At 39.1% G+C, this 16,806-nt stretch overlaps 1 protein-coding gene across 4 annotated transcripts in view; it reads left to right on the top strand.

The window, feature by feature from the left end:
- Positions 1 to 16,806, top strand: part of zbtb46 (zinc finger and BTB domain containing 46) — a 90,467-nt gene that overhangs the window by 22,552 nt on the left and 51,109 nt on the right. For all 4 annotated transcript variants that reach the window (XM_044114794.1, XM_044114812.1, XM_044114819.1 and 1 more), the window contains exons 2-3: positions 3,465 to 3,685; positions 3,792 to 4,725. In XM_044114794.1, coding sequence (XP_043970729.1) covers positions 3,500 to 3,685; positions 3,792 to 4,725 — 1,120 coding nt within the window. In that variant the 5' untranslated portion in view covers positions 3,465 to 3,499. The remainder of the gene's footprint in view (positions 1 to 3,464; positions 3,686 to 3,791; positions 4,726 to 16,806) is intronic.

Genomic DNA, 16,806 nt, shown 5'->3' on the forward strand with positions numbered 1-16,806 from the left:
ATTTGTCAAGAGAATCGGTTTTTGTGTGTCTTTACCTGCAACAGGTGCCTAGCAAAATGTCCATCACCACTTTGCAACAAAAGTCAGGTTTGAACATGAAGCAACATCACAAAGTGAAAAGTAAAGGTCTGTATAGAATACTATGTGTGGTTGCAGTTGTGACAAAACAAAAAGACAAGTCAAAGTCCCCCAAAATGACAAAAACAATCACCCTTTAGATTACTGTGTACTGCAGATGGATGTTTTCACTCTCCATTAATCATTTCAGACAAACAAAAGCAGGAGATATGGCAATAATGTAAATCATAAAGTGTAAAAAGGTAGGTTTACAAATGCACACGTTTTTAACATTGCATCTTATAAAACAGCTTTTTAAGCCTGGACTGGGTTATTATTTTCTGACATAAAGTTCTTTGCGAAAAGATATTTGTAATACTTGCTTAAAAATGTGAAAAAATAAATAAAAAAAAGAATACTGACTTTTCCAACGTCAGAATTAAACTCTTCAAATGTTTTTTTTCCCCCTGCTAACCTACCAAAACCTTGAACATTGATGTACCATTGTCAATGAAAAAGAGAAATTTTCACATTAAGAGAGACTGTAACACTGATTATCTCAGATAAATTCTTTCATACAATTTTTTGGTGCTTTTGGAGGCTTCAGATTAAATTCGGTTTATTTAAATAGCAGTGTTTGTGTGCAGACAAGGATTTTATAAATTAATTTCTCTTCGGTTTATTTAAATAGCAGTGTTTGTGTGGAGACAAGGATTTTATAAATTAGTTTCTCTCTTGACACTCTTGTTTTTTTTTGTTACCTGGTTGACAGAATACTTGAGTTCCTTTAAAAACATTTTCATTTAGCTATGATTAGCCCTTGCTTTCTTTGTTTAAGAATTTTCCATTACTGATTTGAGATTTTAAGAGTAATACTGAGAAACGAACAGGTGGGTGGACCTAAATGATTAGTCTAGATGCATAATCCTCTATGATGCACACTGACCTTTGGCTACACCATTCATTTTGACCAGAAATAAAATTAGAAAAAAAGGAGGAATATGTCTGTGTGGATCAGTGACTTCTTTTGAATAAGTGATTTCTTTTTTATTTAATGTGGCTCACATATACAGCAGGGTTTGCAGTTGAATGCACAAGTGGCCCTGAGAGAGGACAAGCACAACCACGGTCTCTTTAAAGCCTCTCGGTTTGTCTCCAAAGGTGAGAGGTGAAGACTCTCAATACCTCTGTCAGAGCAATACAGAAAAGAAAGAATATCTCAAGGTTAGCCTGATTTTTTCTTTCTCAAAGAAATATGTGAACCCTAGGATAAAAAAAAATGTTTGTGTCAAAACCTGCCTTTTAAGTCTCTCAGGGACGCTGATTTTCTGCACTCACATCCAACTTTCCTTTTTCTTTCTGTCGTTTTTTTTTTGTCTCTGTAACTTCAAGAATCACCAATCAAGGCGAAAGGTTTCCTGCATTGATAGAGAAGGCTTCAGCTGCTGTCACAATCGCTCGGTCGGCATGTCCACTGCCGTTCATAGGAGGTGTGTTTGTCCAAGTGGACGTGGGAGACAATGTGGATTTATCTGATCTTACAAGCCATCAGGTTGAGCAGAGCTTTGCTAAACATGACCTGAAGTGTGCCGGCCCCCGAGCAAACGCTGCTGTCACCTTGGCCAGCCCGAGCTGTCATCTCTCAGAACGGCCCATGAGAGCTGACAGCTGTAGCGTTCCCAAAACAAATCACTGCTGCGTTTGGTAACACCCTGCGTCCGCGCGATTTAGCCCTCGCCGAGACAAGAGCAGGAGCGGCGGCTGCTAATGCTGCAGCTAATGCACTACCTTGATGTGTGTGCGTGTGTGTGTTTGTGTCTGTTTTCACCTCTGTGAACATGGGTTCAGGTTTGCCTTTGCTGGGATTTACGTACTTTTCTGCCACCTTCTGCATGGGTTGACATGGTGATGTTCACATCTTTCTTTGTCTCCTTTTTGCAGTCTTTTATCAGTGTGTTTTTTTTCCTGCCAGTTTTTCTTGATCATCTGTTCTCTGACCATTCAGCACCTCTGCAAATTAAGGGCCTAAATCATTAAGGGTCAGTTTCCTCTTTTTCCAGGCATAAAGCTTTTGTTTTCATTGCTCAGACTGAAGCAGGGACACAAAGGTTCAGTTGTCAAACTTTGAATTGTTGGACAACAGAAACATTAATGTGAAGGTTCAGGAGTGCACACAGCAGGTTTTGTGTCAAAATGAGATTAAAGAAACAACTTAGACCATTTTGTTATTGGTGAGATTAATTGTAATGCAGTCTGTACAAAACGTCTTTCATTTTCCTCACAAATGCTTTTGCGTGTATGCTTCACTTTTTAACTGGCATTTCTGATGAATGTATGCACTCTGTTTCACTCGCTCATGCACACTTGCATACACACGCACACGCACGCACACCTACACACACACACACACACACACAAACCTGTCAGAAGCACTTCATAAACAGAGATACTTGATTATTCGATCCCAGGCTTTTTTTAGACATCAAACTCAAGTAGTGGAGATGTGGTTTCTATTGATGTCTTTGTTTTTATGTCACAATCATTGCTCACATATCCTCATCTTTAGAGACTACCTCAGTTAAATTATTTTTCTCCTCTTATTTTATATAAAAAGAAAACCATTTAGGCTTTGCCTAAAACTATAAACTATATGAATGTACTGAATTTAAATATCTTTCCATCTGAACACAAAAAATGCACATAAGGTGTGGGTAATAAAATTGGTAAGTCTGACCAACAGACTAAATATATCACTAGTATCCCAAATTTGTATCCGTTCTATTTGAAAATAATACTCCACCAAATACTGAATGAAAAAAGTCATATTTCAAACATTGGTGATGCAATGGTGATTGTAGTTCAAAATATTATGCTGCTGTTATGTCGGATTTTTGTGTCCACATTTGAATATCTGCTGGTACAGATGTTTACTGAACCAAAAAGATGTTACTTTAGCAGTTGGTGTTTTTATCTCCGTGACATAAAGCCATGAATAAAACATGGAAGAATGACCCTTGACCCAGCACTCACTTTGTTGTCAGCTACAAAACTGCTAAATCGGGATGCAAACTACTGAAAGAAGTGGTGTTAGTGGGGGGCATCATCAGCACCATATGTGTTAACACTGTATGACTGCGTATAAGTTACCAAAATATTTATTAATATCAGTCCAGTGCTGATATTTTATTGATTTTGATGCATATTTTGAAGAAATGCATAATACAGATCTTGTTTCCTTCTACATAAATTCCCTAATAGTGTTAGATCTATTTTCCTCAATGCTATGCGTTTCTGCTAACGTACACTTTCGATGCTTCATCTTGTAGAATTTGTGAAACAGAAATTATTTCGAGGCACACCAGTTCCTCTGCTTATTGCTTGTATGTCTTCTGTTTTTCTCCATACAGATGTTTTGAGGAGAGGCTTTTGTTCAGCTACACAGATGAACAACAGGAAGGAGGACATGGAGATCTCATCTCACTACCGTCAGCTCCTCAGAGAGCTCAATGAGCAGAGGCAGCATGGCATCCTCTGTGATGCCTGTGTCATCGTGGACGGAAAGATCTTCAAGGCCCATAAGAACGTCCTTCTGGGCTCCTCACGCTACTTCAAGACTCTTTACTGCCAGGTGCGGGACTGCATTTTATAAAACATTTCAGGGGTTGTATATGTTTATTTTTCCATCACTTTCTCATTGCAATAAAAAGTCAAGGGGTTTGTTTTACATCCTGCAGGTTAAGAAAGGAGCCGAGCCTCCCCATCAGACTACTGTTACACACCTCGACATCGTGACGGCGACCGGCTTCAAAGCCATCTTGGATTTCATGTACTCAGCACACCTTGCCCTTACCAGTAAGAACGTGATCGAGGTCATGTCGGCCGCCAGCTATCTACAGATGACGGACATCGTCCAGGCCTGCCACAGCTTCATCAAGGCTGCTCTTGACATCAGCATCCGCTCGGAGATGGCCGATGAGCTGGCAGACTTTGAAATGGGAGCTGTTGCTGCAGGTTTAGGAGGAGGAGGTGGAGTCTCCGGGAATGGAAGTGGGGTTGGTTTAGCTGGAGCAGGGGGTGTTCCAGGAGCTAGTTTGGGACGAGGGGGTGGGATAGTAGGTATAGCCTCTGAAGCTTTGGCGTCCATCATTTCTGGTCGCAGCACCTCTCCCTGGCTGGCACGCCGAACTAGTCCAGCCAACTCCTCTGGAGATTCAGCCATTGCCAGTTGCCATGAGGGAGGCAGCACGTATGGGAAGGAGGACCAAGAACCCCCTAAGAGCCATGAGAGCCAGGAGGAAGCATGCCATGACTCTCAACCCGCCTGGCCTCATGACTATAGGCCGGTCAATGTCAAAGAAGAACAAGTTTCCCCTGCCTCCTCTTCTCATCCAAGGGACACTCCCAAGGGGTCAACCCAAAGCCAAGTAGAACAAGGGGCAGGGGGAGCAAGTGGTGGAGGTGCCGAAGGGCCCTGGCAGCCTCTTTCAGGGTCCGGGCGGAGGAAGAACCGGAAGAACAAGGACACAGTCAGACATATTACCCAGCAGTCTGAAAGAACCTGGGATCGACAGCGGGACAGGGACAGAGAGAGGGACAGTAGGCCTGGATCACCTCTGCCCTCCATGCTAGCTGTCACTGCTTGGAACTACAATGGCCAGGACATTCCAGGTAAGACCAACCCTTCCTACAATGGTCAGTGTGCACCACCTGTAATTTTGGTGTTAAATATTTTCAAGTTGCAGGTTGAAAAATAAATTTAAATGACACTGACAAAAGAGCTCCGCCTTTGAAAATCAGAGGTTTCTTAACTTTTTCCTTAAAATCCAATATAGTTGGTTTGTGGTCAAAGCCAACATAAACTCTTCCCACTTCCTTCAGTTTGTGAGACTTGTGACTGACTTCCAATCTCGGGTTTAAGCTCTGGCTCACTGGTATTGATTTTAGCTGATTTCAAATTCTCTTTACAATACATTAAAAAAATACATAGTCAAAATCTAATTTTATTGCCTTTCAACTTTGACTGGTCAAATACTATTTATAGTTGGAAACAAGGTCTTTCTGTCACTGCTTGTGACAGAGAGCAGCTACTGTAAAACAAGGTTTTACTCATTTAAAACTATAGTAAAAAAAAGAAAAAGGTTGGACTGCCTTTTCTGAACAAATGCAGTCAGAGGCTAAAAGATTACAAGTCCAAAAGAGAGATTCCCTTTTAGCTACACAAGAGGTCAGTTTGTTGCTTCACCAGTTTGACAAAAGTACCTTGTCCCAGTGTAATTTTTTAAAATTTAAAATATCTTTTTGCAGGTTTTGTGTTCACGTGACATCCAGCAATGCTGAAAATTTCTACTTTAAATCTTCAACTTCAGGTTCCACACTGCAGAGTGTTGTTTTTGCAATCTGGAAGTGCTAACATGTATGGTGCCTTCACTGGTGAGAAAATAGTGATATTTTTGAGTGTGTGACTGGCAGGCCAAGCTCAAAATGGTCCAATTTTGGTGCATAAATTAGATCAGTCACATACATATTACTGGAGAATTTATATGGTTGAACATTTTGCTACTGTGTATGACTGCACACATTTTGATAGCTTGTGTTGGTAACAGGTAGTTCTGTCATTAGCAAGTCCTGCTTTTCTAACCTGCAGCCGAGACAGTTACATAGGTTTATTACAAGATCCAACTTCCAAGAATTAACTAGAGTGGAGCATCTTCCTATTTTTAGAAAAGTGATTTAAGGAATAGGCAAAACAAACTAGGTGTTTAGTGGCTAATCGTGTGCTCAGATTAACAGTTAAAGGTCTCAACATTGAGCGGAAAGGACTTGAAAGGATGAATGAAGGTCAAAAGAAAAGCTTTTTATCTCCGGGTGTGGGGCGCTGATTTGATGACTCCGAGGAGGCGGTGCTATAATTTTACTTTTTTTTTTTTTTGTCTTTTTTTTTTTTGTCTTGTGGACTATAAGTTTGTTTTCATTGAATGTAATTGCCGGCTGCCTGGTGAGTTTACAAGATTAGGGTAGATAATTGGGTGAAACTGTCATCTCAACACCTAACTGTGGCAAAATCTAATTTATCTTTAAGACTGTTTAACCAACTGGTCAACGGCTGGAAGTAACTGAACTTCTGCTGTTTAGTTCTGGTGGCTTCTGCTGAACTCACGTCCATGATACTATCTGCATCCTGTAGTGCTTCATCAGAAACCCAGAGAAAATCATCTCTCTGCACAGTTTGTAGAAATTGACCTCCTTTCTTTTTTCTCTCTCCTCCGGCAGTGTGATTAGTGAGCTTATACACTAACGTGTCAGGCCTAAGATGATTATCTCAGATCTTGAAGGTGTGAGGTGAAGCTTGGGTAAATGCAGAAGTATAATGCAATCCTTTCTTTACTGCAGTTTATTTAAGCCATGCTCCCACTTACACAGACGAGAAAATGGGTACACAAACACAATGGTGAATGCATATTTATTTTGAGATTTCTACCTTGATCCTAGGCCTTGCAGAACTGTTTAGTGAGTTCTTCTTCTCCAAAACTTCTACATGATAAAGTTACGTATGTGTGTTTGTGCGTCTGTGTGCATGTTGTGGGCCCAAGGCATCAATAGGTAGATTATTAAAAGTAAGAGAAGCTAATCCTGGGCGCATTAAGGGAGTTGGCTGTGAAATGGGCACACACGTCGCGCAGTGAAAGAAAACAGGATAATTGAATTGACCTGGGTCACTGCACGGATTACCAGTGCGTCCTCGCTATCCCGGGCTCCTCCCCCTCTCTCTGGGGTTTAGGGAAGGACCTTCTGGAAAGGGCGAGAAGATGGAACAGAAAGAGAGAGCGTAAGATTGGAGGGGTAATTAGAGAGAACAAAAATACAGAGGCGCAAGAAGGAAATGGGAATTGAACGGTGCATGCTTGTGGGCTATGAAGTGTTTGTCTTCTCTAGTTGACGTGTCTTCAGTCCCTGATTTTATGACCCGCAGCTGGACCTTATTACTTTGCTTGAGTACAACTTGTCTTGAGTCTCAAATTGCCAGACATCAATGCATAATCACACACAGTCACACAGGTAAATGGTACAAATAAGCTGGTTGGCCAGTGCCTTGGTCCTAGTAGAAGGTAGAGTTTAAGTCTGGCTGTGGTGAAGCAGAGTTTAATGAGAACTGTGTTTGCCCACCTAAAGGTTAGAGGAAGTGTAGAGTTGCTGCTGGTGTAGACTCACCTAGTGTTTGCCAAAAGGCAACCAATCATTCTTGAGCGCTACTGGCAAAGATCTGGGTAAAGACTCAGACAATCGAGTCTCCTTCAGAGTGATGGACTTGATATTTAAGCGCAAACATCTTGTTAACACTCAAGGTTTCATAGTTTCACTGTTGAGCTTTAAGGCTGTAGTTTGTGTCTGTGCATATTGGCAGGCAATCCTGGTTTTAATTTTAGTTTTACAGTCTAGAGTCCAATTGGTCTACCACTCTAAATAACTCTGGGTCAAAAGTACAAACAGTGGCTCTGGTGGGCTTATGAGCGTTAGAGTCCTTAAGTCTTAAGTCTCCTTAAGCCCAGGATTTTGTCACCTCCAGTCAACGATCTAAATGAGATGTACATGCATGTTAAAGGGCCAAAGCATTAGAAAGTGATCAGATTTTGTGGATTAATATATTGCTGAGATTTGCAAGATGCAGTTGGCAAGAGGACCGAAACAATTTGTTCTGGTAGCAGCAGAATGTGGATTGATGTTGATGAAGAAAATTGCTTGGTAACAACTTAACTATGACATGAGCAAAAAATGAACTCATGATTAAAATTGAAAATGAAATGTCCTTTTTCCTTTTCAGTAAATTAGAACTTTATCTGGAATATTTTCGTTAATTATTCCATTCCATCATTAGGACAAGCTGATACAGAGGCCCCCTGTTTATTGTGGCTCAGTATTCATGGATTCACTTATTGGTGGATTCTTCTGTGGAATGTAACTCCATTTTCTTGTGGAAAATTAGCCTATTTGTGGATTTTATTTAAAATATTTGAAAGGAAATGCAGCTTGGGAAGCTGAAATACTTTGGCACAATGCTACTTAACACCTGTTCATGGATGTTTGCAAAGCAGCCAGTCTAGGAGTGCCATTTATTTTCTTTGGGGCTAATTAGCTCTACCTACCTACAATAGCGCAGATAAGACAGACTCTGAGTATAAATGCACATTGAGGTATATTTGGTGTTATAACTATTTAAATAAATAATTCAAAGTCTTTTTAGAATTTGTGAATTTGAACTATTTGTAGGGTGCTGTGGTCCAAGTAATTAAGAAGCTAATAGTGTTTGTGGGTGCTGAAATTATTAGGTATTTATTTAGTCAGGTGATCTGCTCAGGTAGTGAGCCTACAGTCAGCTGCTAAATAAAATTCTACACCGTTTCTTTAAGACAGATGATTTCCACATACTGGCTGTCAGTATTTTTCATGATCAGAAGAGTTTCTCTCCATTGTGTTGATGGAGAAATGTGGTTACCTTTTGTCAGACAGCTGTCCAGCAGTGTGCAGCAATGCTCAACAACAGTTCTGCACACTGCTTTAATTTCATTTAATTTCATTTAATTAAATGAGTGTAGGAATTAATTTTCAGTAAATTATTCACCTTTCAGTCACAGGAATAAGACAGTTTTGCACAACTTTATAAATAATGTGAAAAATAAATCCATTAGTCTCACCTACAAATTTCTGCCTGATGACCTTTGCCGCTTGTCTCTCACAACCCTCTTTCCTGTCTGACAACTGTTAAATAAAGGCCACAGAGTCAACAGAACCTTTTTAAAAACAACCTTACAGCTCTGGGGAAAAAGTTTGGCCAGTTTCTCTTTGCAGAAGTGTTTTAATTCAGTCACATTGAAGGTTATTGAAAATGAAAAGCCTTTTTAAGGTCATGCCACAGCATCGCAATCAGATTTAACATCAAACTTTACACAGGCCATTTGTGGATATTTAATTCTACTCTTCAGGCAGTAATCTCTTTTTATTTTTGCTTAAACTTTATGTTTTGTTTTGTTGTGAATGTTATGTTAACTTTGTGTGCTGCCAGTCTTGGTCATATAGTCTCTTGTTAAAGAGATTTTTTTATTTCAATGGGATTTTACTGGTGAAATTAAAGGTAATAATGACAAAAATCAGGCCCATTACTTTTTAGTTGTCCTATATCTGGTCAACAACAAGATTAGAGAATTAATGAATCTGTATTTTGTCTTCCAGTTAAGTCAAAACAGCATTTAAAAAAACACCCAGTGGCGTAATCAAATAATTTTGTAGTATTCTTGAGACTTGGAACAAGATTTGGTTTAGTGTAATGGAATAACATCACAAAGGTTTGATTTAAAACACTGGTTTATAAATGATCCTCGAAGTTGACATTAAAAGATGATATGAACATTTTTTTCCAGCACTTCTGTCTGAGATGATATGTTTTGGTTTTTTTCGTTTTGCTTGATCTGATTTTCATCAAAACATTTTGTCTTCGGTTTCACTCTGACTCACAGCTTGGCAGGTTACTGAGCACCTAAGCACCAAATGCTGGCCTTAGTCCTATAGCTCATAATCTAAAGATGGTGCAATGAGAGTATTTCTCTGCAACTGACACAAAGTTGTCTTAAAAACATCTGACAACACAGAAAAGCGAGGTTACAATAAATGAAAACGATCCAGTTTTTCACAGTCATTATTCATCAAAATCTACTTAACTGAAATGTGCACTGCCTCTGAGTTTGCTTGCTTCAATTCAAGGCAAAAGTTTAGATAGGCATCAAACCGGTCAGTGATCTAACAATGTCAACTTTTTTATTCTCTGGTGGTTTAGAAGAAGCTCTGCCTACTCTTCACATTCAGAGACATTTAGATTGAGGAGGAAAAGATGTTCCATGGAGTCCGGTTGTTAGTATCCATGAAGGGCTCGTCTGGGGGAGAAAGGGCACCTTCGGTCTGAGATTAGCTTAATTGCTTCATTCTTTATTGATGAAAAGTGCCTACACACTGTCTTTCTCCCTCCCTCTCATTCATCTGTAATCAGAGTCCATGCTCTGCCATTAGAAATGACCATGTGACACACAATGCGGGGCGGCTTGGTCGAGGGTTTAACTAGTTTACTCCAATCCACCATTAATTCATGCCTGTGTAAAGGCTTGGCATATTAGCACACAGGCTATAATGCATCTGTATGAAAATGTGGCCATGTTGACATAAACAGCTGCAGGAATTAGGATTTGTTTTCTTCAGATCCTTTTCTCCCACTAACATCTGCTGTGGTTATTGAATGTCATTATTAAGGCCTCTAAGTGTCCAGCTGCCTTTTCTCTGGCTTGCTAACGCTTGATCTCCTCATTTCTTAGGCTCACCTTGCCTACTGAGACACATGTTTGAAATATTACATGTGAGGAAATCATTGTTTCATGCAAAATGCTCATGTGTATATTTTCCTCCCAAGTAAATTATTGTAGGTGACATATTTTGACAAAGACAGCTTTAAATAGTCTCTGCTCTGACTGCTTTTTCTTCCCGATCCTTTAAATAATTACCTGATATTATTTTTAGTTTGGCCCCTGCTGCTTCGGCTGCTTCTCTACGACCTCAAGAAAAAACATTTCTGCACATCTAAGGCAAACATTTTGAATTTCAAGAGTTACTGGTGGCTCATGTGAAACTTTTATTTCCTGTGTAATAATTTTTATTCATTTACTTTCTTTATTAGTTTTATTTTAAATTTTGTTTTTATTTCATATTTTTGTGATCTATGTGGTGCTCAAATAAAAAATGAGTAATTTATCAAATTAATTAACAATTTCATTATTTTATGGTGTTTTTTTCCAAATTTATTCGCAGCTAAAGATCTCAGTTTTAAATATGCTGTGTTTTCCTCCTGCTGGCATCGCTTCAGTTTAAACTAATTTTGCAGTTCATTTCCAAAACACAGGAAAATTTGCATTTTCCTGTCAAGGTTGACAAATAAGTAAGAAAACGACAGCAAAATACAATTTTACCCATTAAAATTCAGTGGCTAATTGCTACATTTAGCTGCAAAAAGCTTTTCATTTATTAACAGCTGGACTCCTGATGAGTTTTACTGTAAAAAAACAAAACAAAAAAACAAACGGACTTTGCTGCATGGCATAAAGTCTGTTTGTAACAAGTTTTCCAGAAATCTTGATAAAATTGCTGCCTTTACCATAAGACAACCAAATAAAGGTGTCAGACATTCCATACTTTGTTTACTTTTTGAGAAGCATTTTTTCGTGCCTTTGGAAATGTTTGTGCTGACACATCACTATAATCATTGAAGCAAAGAGTCAGTAATTACCCCACACCCTATACAGACGGTATGGTTTACAACCAGAAAGTTTGCTGTGCGTCTTTTGCCTAAAGGAAAACTCATTTCGATGCAGCAATGGTTTCCTACCTTTCAATATCTAAATGACAGTTTGTTGCCGTTTTGTTAATTACATTAGGAACAATACATCAAACACGAGACGATACATGGTGATGGTTTCATAAGAACAAAATGAGGAACAATTGCAAAGATTGACTCTGAAATCTTTTTGGGGGAAAAGAAAAAGAATACATACTTGTAGTTTTTTTACAAACAGATTAAATGTTTCATAAATCTCAAACCTGGAAACAGAAATTAGTGTAAAATATTGTCGTTCATGCTTATTGAGTCCAAACTATCCTTGGTGTAGTCATGCTATCCTTACAATGTTTGAAATTATTTGTATCTTGTCTTTCACTTTGTCACAGTTTTTTTATAGGGTGGCAAAAAAAAAACTTGCCAGGAAAAATTCATGCTTCAAAACAGAAGTATGGTTGTCAACCTTATTATGCCAAGCTTGACTCGCTTACAATAGCTTAATTTTACCAAAGTCAAGCTGACTATAACTACATTCATGATACAGGTTTCACTTTTACAAGAAATAGTGGCGTTGCTTTACCCCATATCTTGTGGCATGAGGCGTTGCTACCAATCTGATGTTGATCTCATTATCTGCAACATCTTAAAACGTTAGCAAAAACAGGGTGTTGGTTTTTCCATTGAGTGAGATAAAGCAGCTGTTTAGTCATTTTTGCACTCCTTACTGAGATGCTTTGAGGTGTTCAGGTTATACTTCTCTGCTCTATGACTTGTGAACCAAAAATAAAAAAAATCTATGAACTCAGTACTTTGAAGAAGGTTCAACAAATCCAGGGTATACAACAAACTAGGGTTGCACATAGAGCTGCTGGTCCACTCAGGAAATGAGGTGTGTGCGTAATGGTTAGATTACCACAGTGAAACAACATGAAGAAAGCTTGCAAAACAGAGCAACTGAAATTAAAGCTGCAGCAGGTAGCTTTTCTAAAATAATATGTTTTACACATATTTGTAAAAACTGTCACCATATCATCAGTCTCCTCTGGCTCCATCCTGTGGTCCAACTGCTATCTGCAGAAATGCATTACTCCTGGAATTACCAATCAGAGTCAGGAGGAGGGTCTTAGCGCTGTCAATCAGACCTGCACACCCTGCAGCCATACGAATAATGGAGAGACAACTTATTGCTAAACGAAAAATGTTTATCCATCGTCATGCTAACTAGCCTGTACATTCATGGCCATACTGGTTGTGGGAAGGAGCTGTAGCATAGCGGAGATCAAGGGGGAGGTTGTGAGCAGCGTGATGATTGACAAGTGATGAGATCTCCTCCTGGCTTTTATTGGCTAAGAGGACTGCAGGTAGGAGGCAGAGGAGCTTAATTTTTGTCACAGATTTTCTGTCTCATTTTTTGCTGTTTTAACAAATACACAAACATACCTTCTGCAGCGTTAGGAAGGTTTTTCAAAGTATATTTGCCACATCAGTGGGGTAGAAAAGAATTACTAGCATTTCATCACTTTACATTGCACATTTGCTAACATAATTTTTCTGCACATCTCACAGATTATCCAGATGTGAGAGAAATTCTCTACTTGAATCTTTGTCCTGTTTTGAAGCCTGTTAAAGCTGTAAAGAATGTAAATGTCTAAGATCATCAGTCCGAACAGATAATTTCTTGTGAAACAGCCCGTAGGTTTTCTGCGTCATTGTTTGTAAGAATATACCTTACAAGACTGCTTGAAAAGCTTTTAGTTCTGAGGTTTTACATTAGTTTCTAATCTTCAGTTTATATGTTGAAGAAACTAAAGTAATCATTCTCTGTTTTAGCGACATTATCCAAACAATATCAGTACGGATGAAATCTCTCCTGTGAGGATTTATCTTATGAAAGTTAAACCTAACTTGGCAAGAAGGAAGAGAACCATTGACTGTTTCTTTTTTTCAGAGCATTGATTGCTGGTTGGTGATTTAAAATGTGTTCATTTTATATTCCTCTGGAAAACACTGAACCTTAGTTTCTCACAGGAAGCTGCTAATTCAGAATTATAATACAGGTTCCCACAGCAAGACAAATACTCAAAATATAAAAATAACCTCATTCAATAAAAATGTGGCCCACTCTTGATATATGTATCCTTTTTTTAAGTAATTTCTCAAAACATCATCTCAAGGTTTTAATTGATAAGTGCCAAGAAAACTTATAAGTACAGACAAATTCTTATTTTTTCTATTTTAAAATTAAGTGCTTTTTCTCATTTTAAAGAGTCACCTGTTCATTCTTCAAACACTCGGTTGTGTTTTTGGAGGCAGATCTAAAATTTTGCTGTAAAATTGAGAAATCATGTAGACAAAAACATGAGTTAAAAATTGATTTCTCCCCTCCCGCTGTTCTTCTTTGGGCAAACACCAAACTTGATCTGTATCCCACATAATAACAGCACTAGAAATACTTTTTGTTTGTGTTGTTTGCTGATATTAAAACACACACACACACACACGCGCGCACCCCCACACACGCATGCATACGGTGACCTTTACCAGCAGCTTGGGGGATTTTGGCAATCCGGTACATGGCCAGTGTGATACACATCCACACATACACAAAGCTTAGAGCATCTGATTATGTAGACGTGAACAGTTAATCACACGTGGGCTGTTCTTTCCATTTCCCTCTAGCTGTTGCACATTGATTACATCGAGAATCTTTTTTGAAATCCAACATCTTTATCTGACTCTCTTCCTCTCTGCTCTGTGGCCTCAGAGTTCCCCTCCCCAACCACTGATGCAAAACAACATCTCGCAAACTCACACCTACCCACGGACGCACATTGAAGAAAAAAAAACAAACAAAAAAAAACAAAACAACAACATGAAATCATTTTTCCGCAGAATCGTGTCCTGTTCCTGCGTGTGATCTCAGGAGCGCTGTAGTTAACCCTGCATGCTTTGACTTGTTCAAGCTCAGATCCTGGTCCTCCTGAGCTGCAGAGTCTCCTGAACTTGCCCAAGTCCTGCAGACAGGTGCTTGAAAAGCTGCCCTCTATTTTCTGCCTAAACTTTCTCTCCTTCACTCCCTGTGCTCCTCTCCCCAAGTCTCTGCTGTCTATAAAGGTGAACACTTGAAATAATGAATCGGATCCCCCTTTCGCCCCTTTCCTTTCTGTATTCCAGTTAAGACTCTCCCCATAGTATTTGCACTTCATTAAACTTGAAATAGGTTTAATATTTAAAACACCGTGAACAGATTTCAACCCGCTCACACCTCTCCACATTTCTTCTCCTTTTCTCCTCGCTCTTTAATAATCTACTCCCTTATTTCCTCCTTAATGCACTTCTCCTTCATTAAAAGCCAAAATAGATTTAATATTTCAGAGTGTGGACTTAATTTTTTAACCCCTGTCTTCAAGCCTTGGTGTCTGACACACGATGAGTTAGATAGCTACATCATGTTAAGACTTTTCCTCTCTGTCTTTTTCACTCTCTGGGTTTCTCTGTGGCTCATCCATCTCACTTTCTCCACCGTGGGTCTATTATCAGTTCTGTCTCTCACCATCATTGAACTGCCAGCCTCTTTGGCTCACGCTGTCCCTCCACCCCCTGTTTGCTTTCCCTTTTTGTCCTCTGACTGACTAGATGGTTTCTGCCCTTTCCTCCCTGTTGACTTTCGTATCCTTCGAACTCCTTTTCCTTCAGCTTCTTACATTTTTTTGTCCCCTGCTGTCTCAGAAACAGTATTCACACCCATCTTTTACACATTTTGTCCCATTACAACCACAAACTTCTATTTCGGGTGGGATTTTACATAATAGACCAAACAAAATTGTTGTAGAAAAAGGAGAAAAGATTTCAAACAATTTTTATAAAAGTGTGCCTGGCAAAATACACTAAAATACAATGTAGATTAAAACCCTTTCTACCTCCAGAATTCATATTATTAGAAAACATGGTTCACTTGGGGTTCATGTGGTCAACGTTTTACCCACAATTTGTAATATTACAACCAAAAACCCCCACATATTTTATTTGGATTTTATGTAATAGGTCAACACAAAGTGGCATAAAGTTAAAGGAAACGGAAAAGGTTTTTTTTTGTGGAATGCAGTTGTGTTCAGTCCTCTTTATCCTTTATGTTCCTTCAACAGTCAGTCAATATGTAAATGCAGTTCGTCTTTTCTCAATGCTGTATAATTAAATACAGCTATTCTGCAAAGGCCTTAGAGGTTTGTTGGAGGAAGTTACTGGAAAGTAAACATCATGAAGACTGATGAACAAACCAAACAGTTATCAGATAAAGTTGGGGAGACGGTAGAAGCACGGTGAATAACAGATTATGAAATTTATAAGACTGGCAAGTAGAGCGTTTATCAGTGGAGCAACCAAAAGGCTTTTGGTAACTCTGGAGAAGCTACAAAGACTCACTGCTCAGGTGGAGATATGTGTTGACAAGGTAACTGTTTGGTGGGTGCTCCACAAATCTGGCTTTTGGAGAATAGTGGTGATAATAAAATCATTATAAGAATTTCACTTAGGGAGGTGGTACCCAAAGTCGATCCTCGAGGGCCGGCACCCATCATGTTTCAGTTCTCTCCCTGGTGGTACCAACAACCTTTTCAGCATGTCAACGTTCTTCTTAGGCCTTCTAAGCCATCATTTGATCTGGCTGCAATAAACCAGAGAGAGAACTAAAACATGCAGGATGCCGGCCCTCGAGGACCGACTTCGGGGACCTCGGACTTAGGGTCTCACTTTAAGGTTGCCATACCCCATCTAGGTATTAAGATCATTTTTTGGAAAGATGAAACCTTTTTGGTCAATAGACAAAACCATAGTGAGTAGTAGCAACATCAGGCTATTTAAGACTCTTTTCTTCAGTAGGTACAGTGAAGCGGCTAAAGCAAAAGACTTATCAATGTCACACAGGTTCATGTTGATGTTGACTTTTTTCCAGTCCGGCTGATCTTCTTCTATCTAGCAAACAAGAATGAGCAACACCTGCATTGTCTTGGTGTTAAAAAGTGGTACAGACAAATTCCCAAAAGTAACTTCAGCTCTAACTGCAGCGAAAGGTGGTTTGACAAATTACTGACTCAAGAGGAAGACAAGTGTACATTACAGTTTTAGGATTTTCACTCTTAAAACCAGTAAAGGAAGTACGTTTCCTCCCAATAAACAAATATACAATACATTGAAATGTCTGGGAGCTATGCTATTTAACGGGGAAAAATCCAAGTAACATTTTGAAAAGCACCATGCACAATTTATCCTCTGGAGAATTGAGAAAGAGCATAATTCTGTTCTTTCTCCCCTTTTTTCCTCTCACTCTCAAAAAATGTTGCATTATTTCTTTGGAAAGCAATAATTTCTCACCACCCACCAGC

Source organism: Gambusia affinis, linkage group LG01, assembly GCF_019740435.1.
Source record: "Gambusia affinis linkage group LG01, SWU_Gaff_1.0, whole genome shotgun sequence".
Lineage (NCBI taxonomy): Eukaryota > Metazoa > Chordata > Actinopteri > Cyprinodontiformes > Poeciliidae > Gambusia > Gambusia affinis.